The 19,435-nt window shown below is 62.4% G+C and overlaps 1 protein-coding gene across 1 annotated transcript in view; it reads right to left on the reverse strand.

Moving 5' to 3' along the window:
* galnt14 (UDP-N-acetyl-alpha-D-galactosamine:polypeptide N-acetylgalactosaminyltransferase 14 (GalNAc-T14)) overlaps nt 1-19,435 on the reverse strand; it is a 76,516-nt gene that overhangs the window by 35,213 nt on the left and 21,868 nt on the right. Inside the window, exon 3 of the mRNA XM_063040584.1 lies at nt 15,839-15,937. Within this exon, the coding sequence (XP_062896654.1) occupies nt 15,839-15,937 (99 nt within the window). The remainder of the gene's footprint in view (nt 1-15,838; nt 15,938-19,435) is intronic.

Below are 19,435 nucleotides of genomic sequence, written 5' to 3' on the forward strand. Positions count from 1 at the left end.
CAGTGTGGAACGCGCTGCCCGAGGGGGGGTTACAGTGTGGAACGCGCTGCCTGAGGTGGTTTACAGTGTGGAACGCGCTGCCTGAGGGGGGGTTACAGTGTGGAACGCGCTGCCTGAGGTGGTTTACAGTGTGGAACGCGCTGCCCGAGGGGGGGTTACAGTGTGGAACGCGCTGCCTGAGGTGGTTTACAGTGTGGAACACGCTGCCCGAGGGGGGGGGGGCAAAGTGTGGAACGCGCTGCCTGAGGGGGTTTACAGTGTGGAACGCGCTGCCCGAGGGGGGGGGTGTTACAGTGTGGAACGCGCTGCCCGAGGGGGGGTTACAGTGTGGAACGCGCTGCCTGAGGTGGTTTACAGTGTGGAACGCGCTGCCCGAGGTGGTTTACAGTGTGGAACACGCTGCCTGAGAGGGTTTACAGTGTGGAACGTGTTGCCCGAGGGGGGGTTACAGTGTGGAACGTGCTGCCCGAGGGGGGTTTACAGTGTGGAACGCGCTGCCCGAGGGAGGGTTTACAGTGTGGAACGCGCTGCCTGAGGGGGTTTACAGTGTGGAACGCGCTGCCTGAGGGGGTTTACAGCGTGGAACGCGCTGCTCGAGGGGGGGGTTACAGTGTGGAACGTGCTGCCTGAGGGAGGGTTACAGTGTGGAACGCGCTGCCCGAGGGAGGGTTACAGTGTGGAACGTGCTGCCTGAGGGGGTTTACAGTGTGGAACGCGCAGCCTGAGGGGGGTTACAGTGTGGAACGTGCTGCCTGAGGGGGTTTACAGCGTGGAACGTGCTGCCTGAGGGGGTTTACAGCGTGGAACGCGCTGCCCGAGGGGGGGTTACAGTGTGGAACGCGCTGCCTGAGGGGGTTTACAGCGTGGATCGTGCTGCCTGAGGGGGGGTTTACAGTGTGGAACGTGCTGCCTGAGGGGGGTTACAGAGTGGAACGCGCTGCCTGAGGGGGGGTTACAGTGTGGAACGCGCTGCCTGAGGGGGGGGTTACAGTGTGGAACGCGCTGCCTGAGGGGGAGTTACAGTGTGGAACGCGCTGCCTGAGGGGGTTTACAGCGTGGATCGTGCTGCCTGAGGGGGTTTACAGCGTGGATCGTGCTGCCTGAGGGGGTTTACAGTGTGGAACGTGCTGCCTGAGGGGGGTTACAGTGTGGAACGTGCTGCCCGAGAGGGGGGGGGGGTTACAGTGTGCAACGCGCGGCCCGAGGGGGAGTTACAGTGTGGAACGCGCTGCCCGAGGGGGGGTTACAGTGTGGAACGCGCTGCCCGAGGGGGAGTTACAGTGTGGAACGCGCTGCCTGAGGGCGAGTTACAGTGTGGAACGCGCTGCCTGAGGGGGAGTTACAGTGTGGAACGCGCGGCCCGAGGGGGAGTTACAGTGTGGAACGCGCGGCCCGAGGGGGAGTTACAGTGTGGAACGCGCTGCCTGAGGGGGGGTTACAGTGTGGAACGCGCTGCCCGAGGGGGGTTACAGTGTGGAACGCGCTGCCTGAGGTGGTTTACAGTGTGGAACGCGCTGCCCGAGGGGGGGTTACAGTGTGGAACGCGCTGCCTGAGGTGGTTTACAGTGTGGAACACGCTGCCCGAGGGGGGGTTACAGTGTGGAACGCGCTGCCTGAGGTGGTTTACAGTGTGGAACGCGCTGCCCGAGGGGGGGTTACAGTGTGGAACGCGCTGCCTGAGGTGGTTTACAGTGTGGAACACGCTGCCCGAGGGGGGGGGGAGAGTGTGGAACGCGCTGCCTGAGGGGGTTTACAGTGTGGAACGCGCTGCCCGAGGGGGGGGGGTTACAGTGTGGAACGCGTTGCCCGAGGGGGAGTTACAGTGTGGAACGCGCTGCCTGAGGTGGTTTACAGTGTGGAACGCGCTGCCCGAGGTGGTTTACAGTGTGGAACACGCTGCCTGAGGGGGTTTACAGTGTGGAACGTGCTGCCCAAGGGGGGGTTACAGTGTGGAACGTGCTGCCCGAGGGGGGTTTACAGTGTGGAACGCGCTGCCCGAGGGAGGGTTTACAGTGTGGAACGCGCTGCCTGACGGGGTTTACAGTGTGGAACGCGCTGCCTGAGGGGGTTTACAGCGTGGAACGCGCTGCTCGAGGGGGGCGGTTACAGTGTGGAACGCGCTGCCCGAGGGAGGGTTACAGCGTGGAACGCGCTGCCCGAGGGGGTTTACAGTGTGGAATGCGCTGCCTGAGGGGGTTTACAGCGTGGAACGCGCTGCCTGAGGGAGGGTTACAGTGTAGAACGCGCTGCCTGAGGGGGTTTACAGCGTGGAACGCGCGGCCCGAGGGAGGGTTACAGTGTGGAACGCGCTGCCCGAGGGGGGGTTACAGTGTGGAACGCGCTGCCCGAGGGGGGGTTACAGTGTGGAACGCGCTGCCCGAGGGGGGGTTACAGTGTGGAACGCGCTGCCTGAGGGGGTTTACAGTGTGGAATGCGCTGCCTGAGGGGGTTTACAGCGTGGAACGCGCTGCCCGAGGGTGGGTTACAGTGTGGAACGCGCGGCCCGAGGGAGGGTTACAGCGTGGAACGCGCGGCCCGAGGGAGGGTTACAGCGTGGAACGCGCGGCCCGAGGTGGTTTACAGCGTGGAACGCGCGACCCGAGGTGGTTTACAGCGTGGAACGCGCTGCCTGAGGGGGTTTACAGCGTGGAACGCGCTGCCCGAGGGAGGGTTACAGCGTGGAACACGCGGCCCGAGGGGGTTTACAGTGTGGAACGCGCTGCCTGAGGGGGTTTACAGCGTGGAACGCGCTGCCCGAGGGAGGGTTACAGCGTGGAACACGCGGCCCGAGGGGGTTTACAGTGTGGAACGCGCTGCCTGAGGGGGTTTACAGTGTGGAACGCGCTGCCTGAGGGAGGGTTACAGTGTAGAACGCGCTGCCTGAGGGGGTTTACAGCGTGGAACGCGCGGCCCGAGGGAGGGTTACAGTGTGGAACGCGCTGCCCGAGGGGGGGTTACAGTGTGGAACGCGCTGCCCGAGGGGGGGTTACAGTGTGGAACGCGCTGCCCGAGGGGGGGTTACAGTGTGGAACGCGCTGCCTGAGGGGGTTTACAGTGTGGAATGCGCTGCCTGAGGGGGTTTACAGCGTGGAACGCGCTGCCCGAGGGTGGGTTACAGTGTGGAACGCGCGGCCCGAGGGAGGGTTACAGCGTGGAACGCGCGGCCCGAGGGAGGGTTACAGCGTGGAACGCGCGGCCCGAGGTGGTTTACAGCGTGGAACGCGCGACCCGAGGTGGTTTACAGCGTGGAACGCGCTGCCTGAGGGGGTTTACAGCGTGGAACGCGCTGCCCGAGGGAGGGTTACAGCGTGGAACACGCGGCCCGAGGGGGTTTACAGTGTGGAACGCGCTGCCTGAGGGGGTTTACAGCGTGGAACGCGCTGCCCGAGGGAGGGTTACAGCGTGGAACACGCGGCCCGAGGGGGTTTACAGTGTGGAACGCGCTGCCTGAGGGGGTTTACAGTGTGGAACGCGCTGCCTGAGGGAGGGTTACAGCGTAGAACGCGCTGCCCAAGGGGGGGGGGTTTACAGTGTGGAACGCGCTGCCCGAGGGGGTTTACAGTGTGGAACGCGCTGCCTGAGGGGGGGGGTTTACAGTGTGGAACGCGCTGCCCAAGGAGGGGGGGGTTTACAGTGTGGAACACGCTGCCCGAGGTGGTTTACAGTGTGGAACGTGCTGCCTGAGGGGGTTTACAGTGTGGAACGCGCTCCCTGAGGGGGTTTACAGCGTGGAACGCGCTGCCCGAGGGGGGGTTACAGTGTAGAACGCGCTGCCTGAGGGGGGGGGTTTACAGTGTGCAACGCGCTGCCCGAGGGGGTTTACAGTGTGGAACGCGCTGCCTGGGAGGGGGTGGGTTTACAGTGTGGAACGCGCTGCCCGAGGGGGGGGGTTACAGTGTGGAACGCGCTGCCCGAGGGGGTTTACAGTGTGGAACGTGCTGCCTGAGGGGGTTTACAGTGTGGAACGCGCTCCCTGAGGGGGTTTACAGCGTGGAACGCGCTGCCCGAGGGAGGGTTACAGCGTGGAACACGCGGCCCGAGGGGGTTTACAGTGTGGAACGCGCTGCCTGAGGGAGGGTTACAGCGTGGAACGCGCTGCCCAAGGGGGGGGGGGGTTACAGTGTGGAACGCGCTGCCCGAGGGGGTTTACAGTGTGGAACGCGCTGCCTGATGGGGGGGGGGGTTTACAGTGTGGAACGCGCTGCCCAAGGGGGGGGGGTTTACAGTGTGGAACACGCTGCCCGAGGTGGTTTACAGTGTGGAACGTGCTGCCTGAGGGGGTTTACAGTGTGGAACGCGCTCCCTGAGGGGGTTTACAGCGTGGAACGCGCTGCCCGAGGGGGGGTTACAGTGTAGAACGCGCTGCCTGGGGGGGGGGGGTTTACAGTGTGGAACGCGCTGCCCGAGGGGGTTTACAGTGTGGAACGTGCTGCCTGAGGGGGTTTACAGTGTGGAACGCGCTCCCTGAGGGGGTTTACAGCGTGGAACGCGCTGCCCGAGGGGGGGTTACAGTGTAGAACGCGCTGCCTGGGGGGTGGGGTTTACAGTGTGGAACGCGCTGCCCGAGGGGGGGTTACAGTGTGGAACGCGCTGCCTGAGGGGGTTTACAGCGTGGAACGCGCGGCCCGAGGGAGGGTTACAGTGTGGAACGCGCTGCCCGAGGGAGGGTTACACTGTGGAACGCGCTGCCTGAGGGGGGGTTACAGTGTGGAACGCGCTGCCTGAGGGGGGGTTACAGTGTGGAACGCGCTGCCTGAGGGGGTTTACAGTGTGGAATGCGCTGCCTGAGGGGGTTTACAGCGTGGAACGCGCTGCCCGAGGGTGGGTTACAGTGTGGAACGCGCGGCCCGAGGGGGGGTTACAGCGTGGAACGCGCGGCCCGAGGGAGGGTTACAGCCTGGAACGCGCGGCCCGAGGGAGGGTTACAGCGTGGAACGCGCGGCCCGAGGGAGGGTTTACAGTGTGGAACGCGCTGCCTGAGGGGGTTTACAGTGTGGAACGCGCTGCCTGAGGGGGTTTACAGCGTGGAACGCGCTGCTCGAGGGGGGGGTTACAGTGTGGAACGCGCTGCCCGAGGGAGGGTTACAGTGTGGAACGCGCTGCCCGAGGGACGGTTACAGTGTAGAACGCGCTGCCTGAGGGGGTTTACAGCGTGGAACGCGCGGCCCGAGGGAGGGTTACAGTGTGGAACGCGCTGCCCGAGGGAGGGTTACAGTGTGGAACGCGCTGCCTGAGGGGGGGTTACAGTGTGGAACGCGCTGCCTGAGGGAGGGTTACAGTGTGGAACGCGCTGCCTGAGGGGGTTTACAGTGTGGAACGCGCTGCCTGAGGGGGTTTACAGCGTGGAACGCGCTGCCCGAGGGGGTTTACAGTGTGGAACGCGCTGCCTGGGGGGGGGGGGTTACAGTGTGGAACGCGCTGCCTGGGGGGGGGGGGTTTACAGCGTGGAACGCGCGGCCCGAGGGGGTTTACAGTGTGGAACGCGCTGCCTGAGGGGGTTTACAGTGTGGAACACGCTGCCTGAGGGAGGGTTACAGCGTGGAACGCGCTGCCCAAGGGGGGGGGGTTTTACAGTGTGGAACGCGCTGCCCGAGGGGGTTTACAGTGTGGAACGCGCTGCCTGAGGGGGGGGGGTTTACAGTGTGGAACGCGCTGCCCGAGGAGGGGGGGGTTTACAGTGTGGAACACGCTGCCCGAGGTGGTTTACAGTGTGGAACGTGCTGCCTGAGGGGGTTTACAGTGTGGAACGCACTCCCTGAGGGGGTTTACAGCATGGAACGCGCTGCCCGAGGGGGGGTTACAGTGTAGAACGCGCTGCCTGAGGGGGAGTTACAGTGTGGAACGCGCTGCCCGAGGGGGAGTTACAGTGTGGAACGCGCTGCCCGAGGGGGAGTTACAGTGTGGAACGCGCTGCCTGAGGGGGAGTTACAGTGTGGAACGCGCTGCCCGAGGGGGAGTTACAGTGTGGAACGCGCTGCCCGAGGGGGAGTTACAGTGTGGAACGCGCTGCCTGAGGGGGAGTTACAGTGTGGAACGCGCGGCCCGAGGGAGGGTTACAGTGTGGAACGCGCTGCCCGAGGGAGGGTTACAGTGTGGAACGCGCTGCCTGAGGGGGGGTTACAGTGTGGAACGCGCTGCCTGAGGGAGGGTTACAGTGTGGAACGCGCTGCCTGAGGGGGTTTACAGTGTGGAACGCGCTGCCTGGGGGGGTGGGTTTACAGTGTGGAACGCGCTGCCCGAGGGGGGGGTTTACAGTTGGAAAGCGCTGCCCGAGGGGGTTTACAGTGTGGAACGTGCTGCCTGAGGGGGTTTACAGTGTGGAACGCGCTCCCTGAGGGGGTTTACAGCGTGGAACGCGCTGCCCGAGGGAGGGTTACAGCGTGGAACACGCGGCCCGAGGGGGTTTACAGTGTGGAACGCGCTGCCTGAGGGGGTTTACAGTGTGGAACACGCTGCCTGAGGGAGGGTTACAGCATGGAACGCGCTGCCCAAGGGGGGGGGGTTACAGTGTGGAACGCGCTGCCCGAGGGGGTTTACAGTGTGGAACGCGCTGCCTGAGGGGGGGGGTTTACAGGGGGGAACGCGCTGCCCAAGGGGGGGGGGGGTTTACAGTGTGGAACGCGCTGCCCGAGGTGGTTTACAGTGTGGAACGTGCTGCCTGAGGGGGTTTACAGTGTGGAACGCGCTCCCTGAGGGGGTTTACAGCGTGGAACGCGCTGCCCGAGGGGGGGTTACAGTGTGGAACGCGCTGCCTGGGGGGGGGGGGTTTACAGTGTGGAACGCGCTGCCCGAGGGGGTTTACAGTGTGGAACGCGCTGCCTGGGGGGGGGGTTTACAGTGTGGAACGCGCTGCCCGAGGGGGGGGGGTTACAGTGTGGAACGCGCTGCCCGAGGGGGTTTACAGTGTGGAACGTGCTGCCTGAGGGGGTTTACAGTGTGGAACGCGCTCCCTGAGGGGGTTTACAGCGTGGAACGCGCTGCCCGAGGGGGGGTTACAGTGTAGAACGCGCTGCCTGGGGGGGGGGTTTACAGTGTGGAACGCGCTGCCCGAGGGGGGGTTACAGTGTAGAACGCGCTGCCTGAGGGGGTTTACAGTGTGGAACGCGCTCCCTGAGGGGGTTTACAGCGTGGAACGCGCTGCCCGAGGGGGGGTTACAGTGTGGAACGCGCTGCCTGAGGGGGTTTACAGTGTGGAACGCGCTGCCTGAGGGGGTTTACAGCGTGGAACGCGCTGCCCGAGGGGGTTTACAGTGTGGAACGCGCTGCCTGGGGGGGGGGGTTTACAGTGTGGAACGCGCTGCCTGGGGGGGGGGGTTTACAGCGTGGAACGCGCGGCCCGAGGGGGTTTACAGTGTGGAACGCGCTGCCTGAGGGGGTTTACAGTGTGGAACACGCTGCCTGAGGGAGGGTTACAGCGTGGAACGCGCTGCCCAAGGGGGGGGGGGGTTTACAGTGTGGAACGCGCTGCCCGAGGGGGTTTACAGTGTGGAACGCGCTGCCTGAGGGGGGGGGTTTACAGTGTGGAACGCGCTGCCCAAGGAGGGGGGGGTTTACAGTGTGGAACACGCTGCCCGAGGTGGTTTACAGTGTGGAACGTGCTGCCTGAGGGGGTTTACAGCGTGGAACGCGCTCCCTGAGGGGGTTTACAGCATGGAACGCGCTGCCCGAGGGGGGGTTACAGTGTAGAACGCGCTGCCTGAGGGGGGGGGGTTTACAGTGTGGAACGCGCTGCCCGAGGGGGAGTTACAGTGTGGAACGCGCTGCCCGAGGGGGAGTTACAGTGTGGAACGCGCTGCCCGAGGGGGAGTTACAGTGTGGAACGCGCTGCCTGAGGGGGAGTTACAGTGTGGAACGCGCTGCTCGAGGGGGTTTACAGTGTGGAACGCGCTGCCCGAGGGGGGGTTACAGTGTGGAACGCGCTGCCTGAGGTGGTTTACAGTGTGGAACGCGCTGCCCGAGGGGGGGTTACAGTGTGGAACGCGCTGCCTGAGGTGGTTTACAGTGTGGAACGCGCTGCCCGAGGGGGGTTACAGTGTGGAACGCGCTGCCTGAGGTGGTTTACAGTGTGGAACGCGCTGCCCGAGGGGGGGTTACAGTGTGGAACGCGCTGCCTGAGGTGGTTTACAGTGTGGAACACGCTGCCCGAGGGGGGGGGGAGTGTGGAACGCGCTGCCTGAGGGGGTTTACAGTGTGGAACGCGCTGCCCGAGGGGGGGGTTACAGTGTGGAACGCGCTGCCCGAGGGGGGGTTACAGTGTGGAACGCGCTGCCTGAGGTGGTTTACAGTGTGGAACGCGCTGCCCGAGGTGGTTTACAGTGTGGAACACGCTGCCTGAGAGGGTTTACAGTGTGGAACGTGTTGCCCGGGGGGGGTTACAGTGTGGAACGCGCTGCCCGAGGGGGGTTTACAGTGTGGAACGCGCTGCCTGAGGGGGTTTACAGTGTGGAACGCGCTGCCTGAGGGGGTTTACAGTGTGGAACGCGCTGCCTGAGGGGGTTTACAGCGTGGAACGCGCTGCTCGAGGGGGGGGTTACAGTGTGGAACGCGCTGCCCGAGGGAGGGTTACAGTGTGGAACGCGCTGCCCGAGGGGGTTTACAGTGTGGAACGCGCTGCCTGAGGGGGTTTACAGTGTGGAACGCGCTGCCTGAGGGGGGTTACAGTGTGGAACGTGCTGCCTGAGGGGGTTTACAGCGTGGAACGTGCTGCCTGAGGGGGTTTACAGTGTGGAACGCGCTGCCCGAGGGGGGTTACAGTGTGGAACGCGCTGCCTGAGGGGGTTTACAGCGTGCATCGTGCTGCCTGAGGGGGGGTTTACAGTGTGTAACGTGCTTGAGGGGGGGTTTACAGTGTGGAACGGCTGCCTGAGGGGGGTTACAGTGTGGAACGCGCTGCCTGAGGGAGGGTTACAGTGTGGAACGCGCTGCCTGAGGGGGTTTACAGTGTGGAACGCGCTGCCTGAGGGGGTTTACAGCGTGGAACGCGCTGCCCGAGGGGGGGTTACAGTGTGGAACGCGCTGCCTGAGGGGGTTTACAGCGTGGATCGTGCTGCCTGAGGGGGTTTACAGCGTGGATCGTGCTGCCTGAGGGGGTTTACAGTGTGGAACACGCTGCCCGAGGGGGGTTACAGTGTGGAACGTGCTGCCCGAGAGGGGGGGGGGTTACAGTGTGCAACGCGCGGCCCGAGGGGGGTTACAGTGTGGAACGCGCTGCCCGAGGGGGGTTACAGTGTGGAACGCGCTGGAGGGGGGTTACAGTGTGGAACGCGCTGCCTGAGGGAGGGAGGGGAACGCGCTGCCCAAGGGGGGGGGGTTACAGTGTGGAACGCGCTGCCCGAGGGGGTTTACAGTGTGGAACGCGCTGCCTGAGGGGGTTTACAGTGTGGAACGCGCTGCCCAGGGGAGGGGGTTTACAGTGTGGAACGCGCTGCCCGAGGGGGGTTTACAGTGTGGAACGCGCTGCCTGAGGGGGTTTACAGTGTGGAACGCGCTCCCTGAGGGGGTTTACAGCGTGGAACGCGCTGCCCGAGGGGGGGTTACAGTGTAGAACGCGCTGCCTGAGGGGGTTTACAGCGTGGAACGCGCGGCCCGAGGGAGGGTTACAGTGTGGAACGCGCTGCCCGAGGGGGGGTTACAGTGTGGAACGCGCTGCCTGAGAGGGGGTTACAGTGTGGAACGCGCTGCCCGAGGGGGGGTTACAGTGTGGAACGCGCTGCCTGAGGGGGTTTACAGTGTGGAACGCGCTGCCTGAGGGGGTTTACAGCGTGGAACGCGCTGCCCGAGGGTGGGTTACAGTGTGGAACGCGCGGCCCGAGGGGGGGTTACAGCGTGGAACGCGCGGCCCGAGGGAGGGTTACAGCGTGGAACGCGCGGCCCGAGGTGGTTTACAGCGTGGAACGCGCAGCCCGAGGTGGTTTACAGCGTGGAACGCGCTGCCTGAGGGGGTTTACAGCGTGGAACGCGCTGCCCGAGGGAGGGTTACAGCGTGGAACACGCGGCCCGAGGGGGTTTACAGTGTGGAACGCGCTGCCTGAGGGGGTTTACAGTGTGGAACACGCTGCCTGAGGGAGGGTTACAGCGTGGAACACGCGGCCCGAGGGGGTTTACAGTGTGGAACGCGCTGCCTGAGGGGGTTTACAGTGTGGAACGCGCTGCCCGAGGGGGTTTACAGTGTGGAACGCGCTGCCCGAGGGGGTTTACAGTGTGGAACGCGCTGCCCGAGGGGGTTTACAGTGTGGAACGCGCTGCCTGAGGGGGGGGGGTTTACAGTGTGGAACGCGCTGCCCAAGGAGGGGGGGGTTTACACTGTGGAACACGCTGCCCGAGGTGGTTTACAGTGTGGAACATGCTGCCTGAGGGGGTTTACAGCGTGGAACGCGCTCCCTGAGGGGGTTTACAGCATGGAACGCGCTGCCCGAGGGGGGGTTACAGTGTAGAACGCGCTGCCTGAGGGGGGGGGGTTTACAGTGTGGAACGCGCGGCCCGAGGGGGAGTTACAGTGTGGAACGCGCTGCCCGAGCGGGAGTTACAGTGTGGAACGCGCTGCCCGAGGGGGAGTTACAGTGTGGAACGCGCTGCCCGAGGGGGAGTTACAGTGTGGAACGCGCTGCCTGAGGGGGAGTTACAGTGTGGAACGTGCTGCCTGAGGGGGAGTTACAGTGTGGAACGCGCTGCTCGAGGTGGTTTACAGTGTGGAACGCGCTGCCCGAGGGGGGGTTACAGTGTGGAACGCGCTGCCTGAGGTGGTTTACAGTGTGGAACGCGCTGCCCGAGGTGGGGTTACAGTGTGGAACGCGCTGCCTGAGGTGGTTTATAGTGTGGAACGCGCTGCCCGAGGGGGGGTTACAGTGTGGAACGCGCTGCCTGAGGTGGTTTACAGTGTGGAACACGCTGCCCGAGGGGGGTTACAGTGTGGAACGCGCTGCCTAAGGGGGTTTACAGTGTGGAACGTGCTGCCCGAGGGGGGGGTTACAGTGTGGAACGCGCTGCCCGAGGGGGGGTTACAGTGTGGAACGCGCTGCCTGAGGTGGTTTACAGTGTGGAACGCGCTGCCCGAGGTGGTTTACAGTGTGGAACACGCTGCCTGAGGGGGGTTACAGTGTGGAACGCGCTGCCCGAGGGAGGGTTTACAGTGTGGAACGCGCTGCCTGAGGGGGTTTACAGTGTGGAACGCGCTGCCTGAGGGGGTTTACAGCGTGGAACGCGCTGCTCGAGGGGGGGGTTACAGTGTGGAACGCGCTGCCCGAGGGAGGGTTACAGTGTGGAACGCGCTGCCCGAGGGGGTTTACAGTGTGGAATGCGCTGCCTGAGGGGGTTTACAGCGTGGAACGCGCTGCCTGAGGGACGGTTACAGTGTAGAACGCGCTGCCTGAGGGGGTTTACAGCGTGGAACGCGCGGCCCGAGGGAGGGTTACAGTGTGGAACGCGCTGCCCGAGGGAGGGTTACAGTGTGGAACGCGCTGCCTGAGGGGGGGTTACAGTGTGGAACGCGCTGCCTGAGGGAGGGTTACAGTGTGGAATGCGCTGCCTGAGGGGGTTTACAGTGTGGAACGCGCTGCCTGAGGGGGTTTACAGCGTGGAACGCGCTGCCCGAGGGGGTTTACAGTGTGGAACGCGCTGCCTGGGGGGGGGGGGTTTACAGTGTGGAACGCGCTGCCCGAGGGGGGGGGGTTACAGTGTGGAACGCGCTGCCCGAGGGGGTTTACAGTGTGGAACGTGCTGCCTGAGGGGGTTTACAGTGTGGAACGCGCTCCCTGAGGGGGTTTACAGCGTGGAACGCGCTGCCCGAGGGGGGGTTACAGTGTAGAACGCGCTGCCTGGGGGGGGGGGTTTACAGTGTGGAACGCGCTGCCCGAGGGGGGGTTACAGTGTAGAACGCGCTGCCTGAGGGGGTTTACAGCGTGGAACGCGCGGCCCGAGGGAGGGTTACAGTGTGGAACGCGCTGCCCGAGGGAGGGTTACAGTGTGGAACGCGCTGCCTGAGAGGGGGTTACAGTGTGGAACGCGCTGCCTGAGGGGGGGTTACAGTGTGGAACGCGCTGCCTGAGGGGGTTTACAGTGTGGAACGCGCTGCCTGAGGGGGTTTACAGCGTGGAACGCGCTGCCCGAGGGTGGGTTACAGTGTGGAACGCGCGGCCCGAGGGGGGGTTACAGCGTGGAACGCGCGGCCCGAGGGAGGGTTACAGCGTGGAACGCGCGGCCCGAGGGGGGGTTACAGCGTGGAACGCGCGGCCCGAGGTGGTTTACAGCGTGGAACGCGCTGCCTGAGGGGGTTTACAGCGTGGAACGCGCTGCCCGAGGGAGGGTTACAGCGTGGAACACGCGGCCCGAGGGGGTTTACAGTGTGGAACGCGCTGCCTGAGGGGGTTTACAGTGTGGAACACGCTGCCTGAGGGAGGGTTACAGCGTGGAACGCGCTGCCCAAGGGGGGGGGGTTTACAGTGTGGAACGCGCTGCCCGAGGGTGTTTACAGTGTGGAACGCGCTGCCTGAGGGGGGGGGGGTTTACAGTGTGGAACGCGCTGCCCACGGAGGGGGGGGTTTACAGTGTGGAACACGCTGCCCGAGGTGGTTTACAGTGTGGAACGTGCTGCCTGAGGGGGTTTACAGTGTGGAACGCGCTCCCTGAGGGGGTTTACAGCATGGAACACGCTGCCCGAGGGGGGGGTTACAGTGTAGAACGCGCTGCCTGAGGGGGGGGGGTTTACAGTGTGGAACGCGCTGCCCGAGGGGGTTTACAGTGTGGAACGCGCTGCCTGGGGGGGTGGGTTTACAGTGTGGAACGCGCTGCCCGAGGGGGGGGGGTTACAGTGTGGAAAGCGCTGCCCGAGGGGGTTTACAGTGTGGAACGTGCTGCCTGAGGGGGTTTACAGTGTGGAACGCGCTCCCTGAGGGGGTTTACAGCGTGGAACGCGCTGCCCGAGGGAGGGTTACAGCGTGGAACACGCGGCCCGAGGGGGTTTACAGTGTGGAACGCGCTGCCTGAGGGGGTTTACAGTGTGGAACACGCTGCCTGAGGGAGGGTTACAGCATGGAACGCGCTGCCCAAGGGGGGGGGGTTACAGTGTGGAACGCGCTGCCCGAGGGGGTTTACAGTGTGGAATGCGCTGCCTGAGGGGGGGGGGTTTACAGTGTGGAACGCGCTGCCCAAGGGGGGGGGGGTTTACAGTGTGGAACACGCTGCCCGAGGTGGTTTACAGTGTGGAACGTGCTGCCTGAGGGGGTTTACAGTGTGGAACGCGCTCCCTGAGGGGGTTTACAGCGTGGAACGCGCTGCCCGAGGGGGGGTTACAGTGTAGAACGCGCTGCCTGGGGGGGGTGGTTTACAGTGTGGAACGCGCTGCCCGAGGGGGTTTACAGTGTGGAACGCGCTGCCTGGGGGGGGGTGTTTACAGTGTGGAACGCGCTGCCCGAGGGGGGGGGTTACAGTGTGGAACGCTGCCCGAGGGGGTTTACAGTGTGGAACGTGCTGCCTGAGGGGGTTTACAGTGTGGAACGCGCTCCCTGAGGGGGTTTACAGTGTGGAACGCGCTGCCCGAGGGGGGGTTACAGTGTAGAACGCGCTGCCTGGGGGGGGGGGTTTACAGTGTGGAACGCGCTGCCCGAGGGGGGGTTACAGTGTAGAACGCGCTGCCTGAGGGGGTTTACAGTGTGGAACGCGCTCCCTGAGGGGGTTTACAGCGTGGAACGCGCTGCCCGAGGGGGGGTTACAGTGTAGAACGCGCGGCCTGAGGGGGTTTACAGTGTGGAACTCGCTGCCTGGGGGGAGCAGCACAGTGTGGAACGCACTGCCGGGGGGGGGTGTTTACAGCGTGGAACTCGCTGTCTGAGGGGGTGCACCGATCCTCACATCACTTCTGAGGGTCTGCACAAGTATTTAAATCACAAAGGCAGAGAAGTCGTGGAGCAATGTTGGTAAATAAATTACAATCGACGGGTACTTCATCAACACAGGAGATCCTGCAAATGCTGGAAATCCAGAGCAACACACAAAATGCTGCAGGAGCTCAGCAGACCAGGCAGCACTGATGGAAATGAACAATTAAAGCCATCCGTTAGTCTTGTGAGACCATGGATCTGTACCTGGAAAGCCTTCACTCTCCAGGGCGCAGGCCCGGGCAAGGCTGTATGGAAGACCAGCAGTTGCCCATGCTGCAAGTCTCCCCTCTCCATGACACCAATGTTGTCCAAGGGAAGGGTATTAGGACCAATACAGCTTGGCACCAGTGTCGTCGCACAGCACTGTGTGATTAAGTGCCTTGCTCAAGGACACAACATGTTGCCTCGGCTGGGGCTCGAACTCACGACCTTCAGATCGCTAGTCCAATGCCTTAAGCACTTGGCCACGTGCCCACGGAAATGAACAAACAGTTGACTTTTTGGGTACTTGATGTCCAAAGAGCTGATTTCTGTGCTGTGGCTCGATGATTTTGACTCTCTCTTTCTCATTACACACGTTGTGTCTGCCTCTCTCATTACACACTCAATACCTCTTTCAGTGCACATGATCTCACAATACAGACTCTCTCTTGTTGTACTCTATCTGCCTTTTTCATTGCACCTCTCTCACTACACACATGCACTGCACATTACACATCTCTCCTCCTCACTCTCTCTTCCCTTTATCACAACAAACACTCAGTGCTCTGTCTCATCTTCACCACAGCCACACACACTGTACACACACCCACACACACTCTCTGTACACACACCCGCACTCTCTGTACACACACTCACACACACTCTGTACACACACCCACACACTCTCTGTACACACACCCGCACTCTCTGCACACACACACCCACACACTCTCTGTACACACACCCACACACTCTCTGTACACACACCCGCACTCTCTGTACACACACTCACACACACTCTGTACACACACCCACACACTCTCTGTACACACACCCGCACTCTCTGCACACACACACCCACACACTCTCTGTACACACACCCACACACTCTCTGTACACACACCCGCACTCTCTGCACACACACACCCACACACACTCTGTACACACACCCACACACTCTCTGTACACACACCCGCACTCTCTGTACACACACTCACACACACTCTGTACACACACCCACACACTCTCTGTACACACACCCGCACTCTCTGCACACACACACCCACACTCACTCTCTGTACACACACCCACACACTCTCTGTACACACACCCGCACTCTCTGTACACACACCCGCACACACCCACACACACTCTGTACACACACCCGCACTCTCTGTACACACACTCACACACACTCTGTACACACACCCACACACACTCTGTACACACACCCGCACTCTCTGTACACACACTCACACACACTCTGTACACACACCCACACACACTCTGTACACACACCCGCACTCTCTGTACACACACTCACACACACTCTGTACACACACCCGCACTCTCTGTACACACACTCACACACACTCTGTACACACAGCCACACACTCTCTGCACACGCACACCCACACTCACTCTCTGTACACACACCCACACAGTCTCTGTACACACAGGCACACTCTCTCTGTACACACACTCACAGTCTCTCTGTACACGTTCACACCCCCTGCACACACTCACTCTCCCTACACACTCTGTGTACACGCTCATGTCCTCTCTATATACACATTCACATTCTCATGTGCAAACCCACACTCTGCGCGCGCGCACACACACACACACTCTGCACACACTTACACACTCTCTACTATTTTAAACAAGCTTCTTTTCACTGCACACACTCCCACCCTGCACACATGCCACCTCTCTGAGACACATACAGTGCCCCTCCGCCACACTGCGGTACGCGGTCTGACCTGCGGATGGTCCTGAGCAGCGCGGCCCTCTCCTCGTTGTGGAAGGTGATGATGATGCTTGTGGAGGGCAGCTCCGCGCTGTACTGCTGCATGGAGCACCTGTAGACAGAGAGAGGGCGTCAGTCTCACTACCCCTGCCACACTCCTGGTACAGATCCGACAGAGAGAGGGCGTCAGTCTCGCTACCCCTGCCACACTCCTGGCACAGATCCGACAGAGAGAGGGCGTCAGTCTCACTACCCCTGCCACACTCCTGGCACAGATCCGACAGAGAGAGGGCGTCAGTCTCGCTACCCCTGCCACACTCCTGGCACAGATCCGACAGAGAGAGGGCATCAGTCTCGCTGCCCCTGCCACACTCCTGGCACAGATCCAACAGAGAGAAGGCATCAGTCTCGCTGCCCCTGCCACACTCCTGGCACAGATCCGACAGAGAGAGGGCGTCAGTCTCACTACCCCTGCCACACTCCTGGCACAGATCCGACAGAGAGAGGGCGTCAGTCTCACTACCCCTGCCACACTCCTGGCACAGATCCGACAGAGAGAGGGCGTCAGTCTCGCTACCCCTGCCACACTCCTGGCACAGATCCGACAGAGAGAGGGCGTCAGTCTCGCTACCCCTGCCACACTCCTGGCACAGATCCGACAGAGAGAGGGCGTCAGTCTCGCTACCCCTGCCACACTCCTGGCACAGATCCGACAGAGAGAGGGCGTCAGTCTCGCTACCCCTGCCACACTCCTGGCACAGATCCGACAGAGAGAGGGCGTCAGTCTCGCTACCCCTGCCACACTCCTGGCACAGATCCGACAGAGAGAGGGCGTCAGTCTCGCTACCCCTGCCACACTCCTGGCACAGATCCGACAGAGAGAGGGCGTCAGTCTCGCTACCCCTGCCACACTCCTGGCACAGATCCGACAGAGAGAGGGCGTCAGTCTCGCTGCCCCTGCCACACTCCTGGCACAGATCCGACAGAGAGAAGGCGTCAGTCTCGCTGCCCCTGCCACACTCCTGGCACAGATCCGACAGAGAGAGGGCGTCAGTCTCACTACCCCTGCCACACTCCTGGCACAGATCCGACAGAGAGAGGGCGTCAGTCTCGCTACCCCTGCCACACTCCTGGCACAGATCCGACAGAGAGAAGGCGTCAGTCTCACTACCCCTGCCACACTCCTGGCACAGATCCGACAGAGAGAGGGCGTCAGTCTCGCTACCCCTGCCACACTCCTGGCACAGATCCGACAGAGAGAGGGCGTCAGTCTCGCTACCCCTGCCACACTCCTGGCACAGATCCGACAGAGAGAGGGCGTCAGTCTCGCTACCCCTGCCACACTCCTGGCACAGATCCGACAGAGAGAGGGCGTCAGTCTCGCTACCCCTGCCACACTCCTGGCACAGATCCGACAGAGAGAGGGCGTCAGTCTCGCTACCCCTGCCACACTCCTGGCACAGATCCGACAGAGAGAGGGCGTCAGTCTCGCTACCCCTGCCACACTCCTGGCACAGATCCGACAGAGAGAGGGCGTCAGTCTCGCTGCCCCTGCCACACTCCTGGCACAGATCCGACAGAGAGAAGGCATCAGTCTCGCTGCCCCTGCCACACTCCTGGCACAGATCCGACAGAGAGAGGGCGTCAGTCTCGCTACCCCTGCCACACTCCTGGCACAGATCCAACAGAGAGAGGGCGTCAGTCTCGCTACCCCTGCCACACTCCTGGCACAGATCCGACAGAGAGAAGGCGTCAGTCTCGCTGCCCCTGCCACACTCCTGGCACAGATCCGACAGAGAGAGGGCATCAGTCTCGCTGCCCCTGCCACACTCCTGGCACAGATCCGACAGAGAGAGGGCATCAGTCTCGCTGCCCCTGCCACACTCCTGGCACAGATCCGACAGAGAGGGCATCAGTCTCGCTGCCCCTGCCACAATCCTGGCACAGATCCGACAGAGAGAGGGCATCAGTCTCGCTGCCCCTGCCACAATCCTGGCACAGATCCGACAGAGAGAGGGCATCAGTCTCGCTGCCCCTGCCACACTCCTGGCACAGATCCGACAGAGAGAGGGCGTCAGTCTCACTACCCCTGCCACACTCCTGGCACAGATCCGACAGAGAGAGGGCGTCAGTCTCGCTGCCCCTGCCACACTCCTGGCACAGATCCGACAGAGAGAGGGCATCAGTCTCGCTGCCCCTGCCACACTCCTGGCACAGATCCGACAGAGAGAGAGCGTCAGTCTCACTACCCCTGCCACACTCCTGGCACAGATCCGACAGAGAGAGGGCGTCAGTCTCACTACCCCTGCCACACTCCTGGCACAGATCCGACAGAGAGAGGGCGTCAGTCTCACTACCCCTGCCACACTCCTGGCACAGATCCGACAGAGAGAGGGCGTCAGTCTCGCTACCCCTGCCACACTCCTGGCACAGATCCGACAGAGAGAGGGCGTCAGTCTCACTACCCCTGCCACACTCCTGGCACAGATCCGACAGAGAGAGGGCATCAGTCTCGCTGCCCCTGCCACACTCCTGGCACAGATCCGACAGAGAGAGAGCGTCAGTCTCACTACCCCTGCCACACTCCTGGCACAGATCCGACAGAGAGAGGGCGTCAGTCTCGCTACCCCTGCCACACTCCTGGCACAGATCCGACAGAGAGAGGGCATCAGTCTCGCTGCCCCTGCCCAGTGGTGAGCCACACTCCTGGCACAGATCCAACAGCTCCACCCCACCTGGCATCGCTGTGCAAACTCCAGGACAAGAGGCTGGCCTGGTCGGGACACAAGCCTTCGGTAGGTCTGAGATGAGCAGGGACGTAGCCAGCCCCAGGGTCAGAGACACAGCCTGGGTGTGGGATGGGACAAGACTGCTTCAGGGAAAGCTCCTAACATTTCCTCACTGCTGAAGGATTCCACAAGTCATGGGCCTTGCCTCTCTCCAAAGCCCGAACAGGGACAGAATTGATAACTGGCTTATTCCTGTCACATCGTGTCAAACACACAAACGCTGTGGTAATAAAAAGAGAACAGGAGGCAGATATTCTCCGAGATTAGACGTGGTGGGCCGAAGGTTCTGTTTAGAAGTGTGTCTTTCTGCATATGAGAGGTCTGTACAGGCAACATCTCCAAAGATTGGTGAGTGTAGAGAACTGTGACAAGTTAGTGGTTCAGAGAAGGCCCAGAGAGGGCAGGAGGGGCACACCTGGGGAGAAGGGGCAAGGGAGAGCATGAGGGAAGGGGTGAGGGGTTGGGAAGTAAGTCCCTCTAGTTGTCACAGGGCCAGGGAGAAAGAAATAGTGAAGAGGTCAGGGGTCAAGGGGCAAAGTCAGGGTGAAGGGATCTGGCAGAATGAGAGAGAACTGCAGCAAAGGAAGCAGGCCCTTCAGCCCATCGAGTCCATGCTGACCATCAACCACCTACGCTGACTCTATTCTCCACATTCCCACCAGCTGCAGCACAGTATCGCGGTCAGCCTGCCCCTTGGGGATGTGGGAGGAAACCAGAGCACTCAGGGGAAACCCACACGGTCACAGGGAGGACCTACAAACACCACACAGTCAGCGCTTGAGGGCAGGATTGAATTCCGGTCTCGGATACTGAGAGACAGT

This window comes from Mobula hypostoma, chromosome 2, assembly GCF_963921235.1.
Source record: "Mobula hypostoma chromosome 2, sMobHyp1.1, whole genome shotgun sequence".
Classification (NCBI taxonomy): Eukaryota; Metazoa; Chordata; class Chondrichthyes; order Myliobatiformes; family Myliobatidae; genus Mobula; species Mobula hypostoma.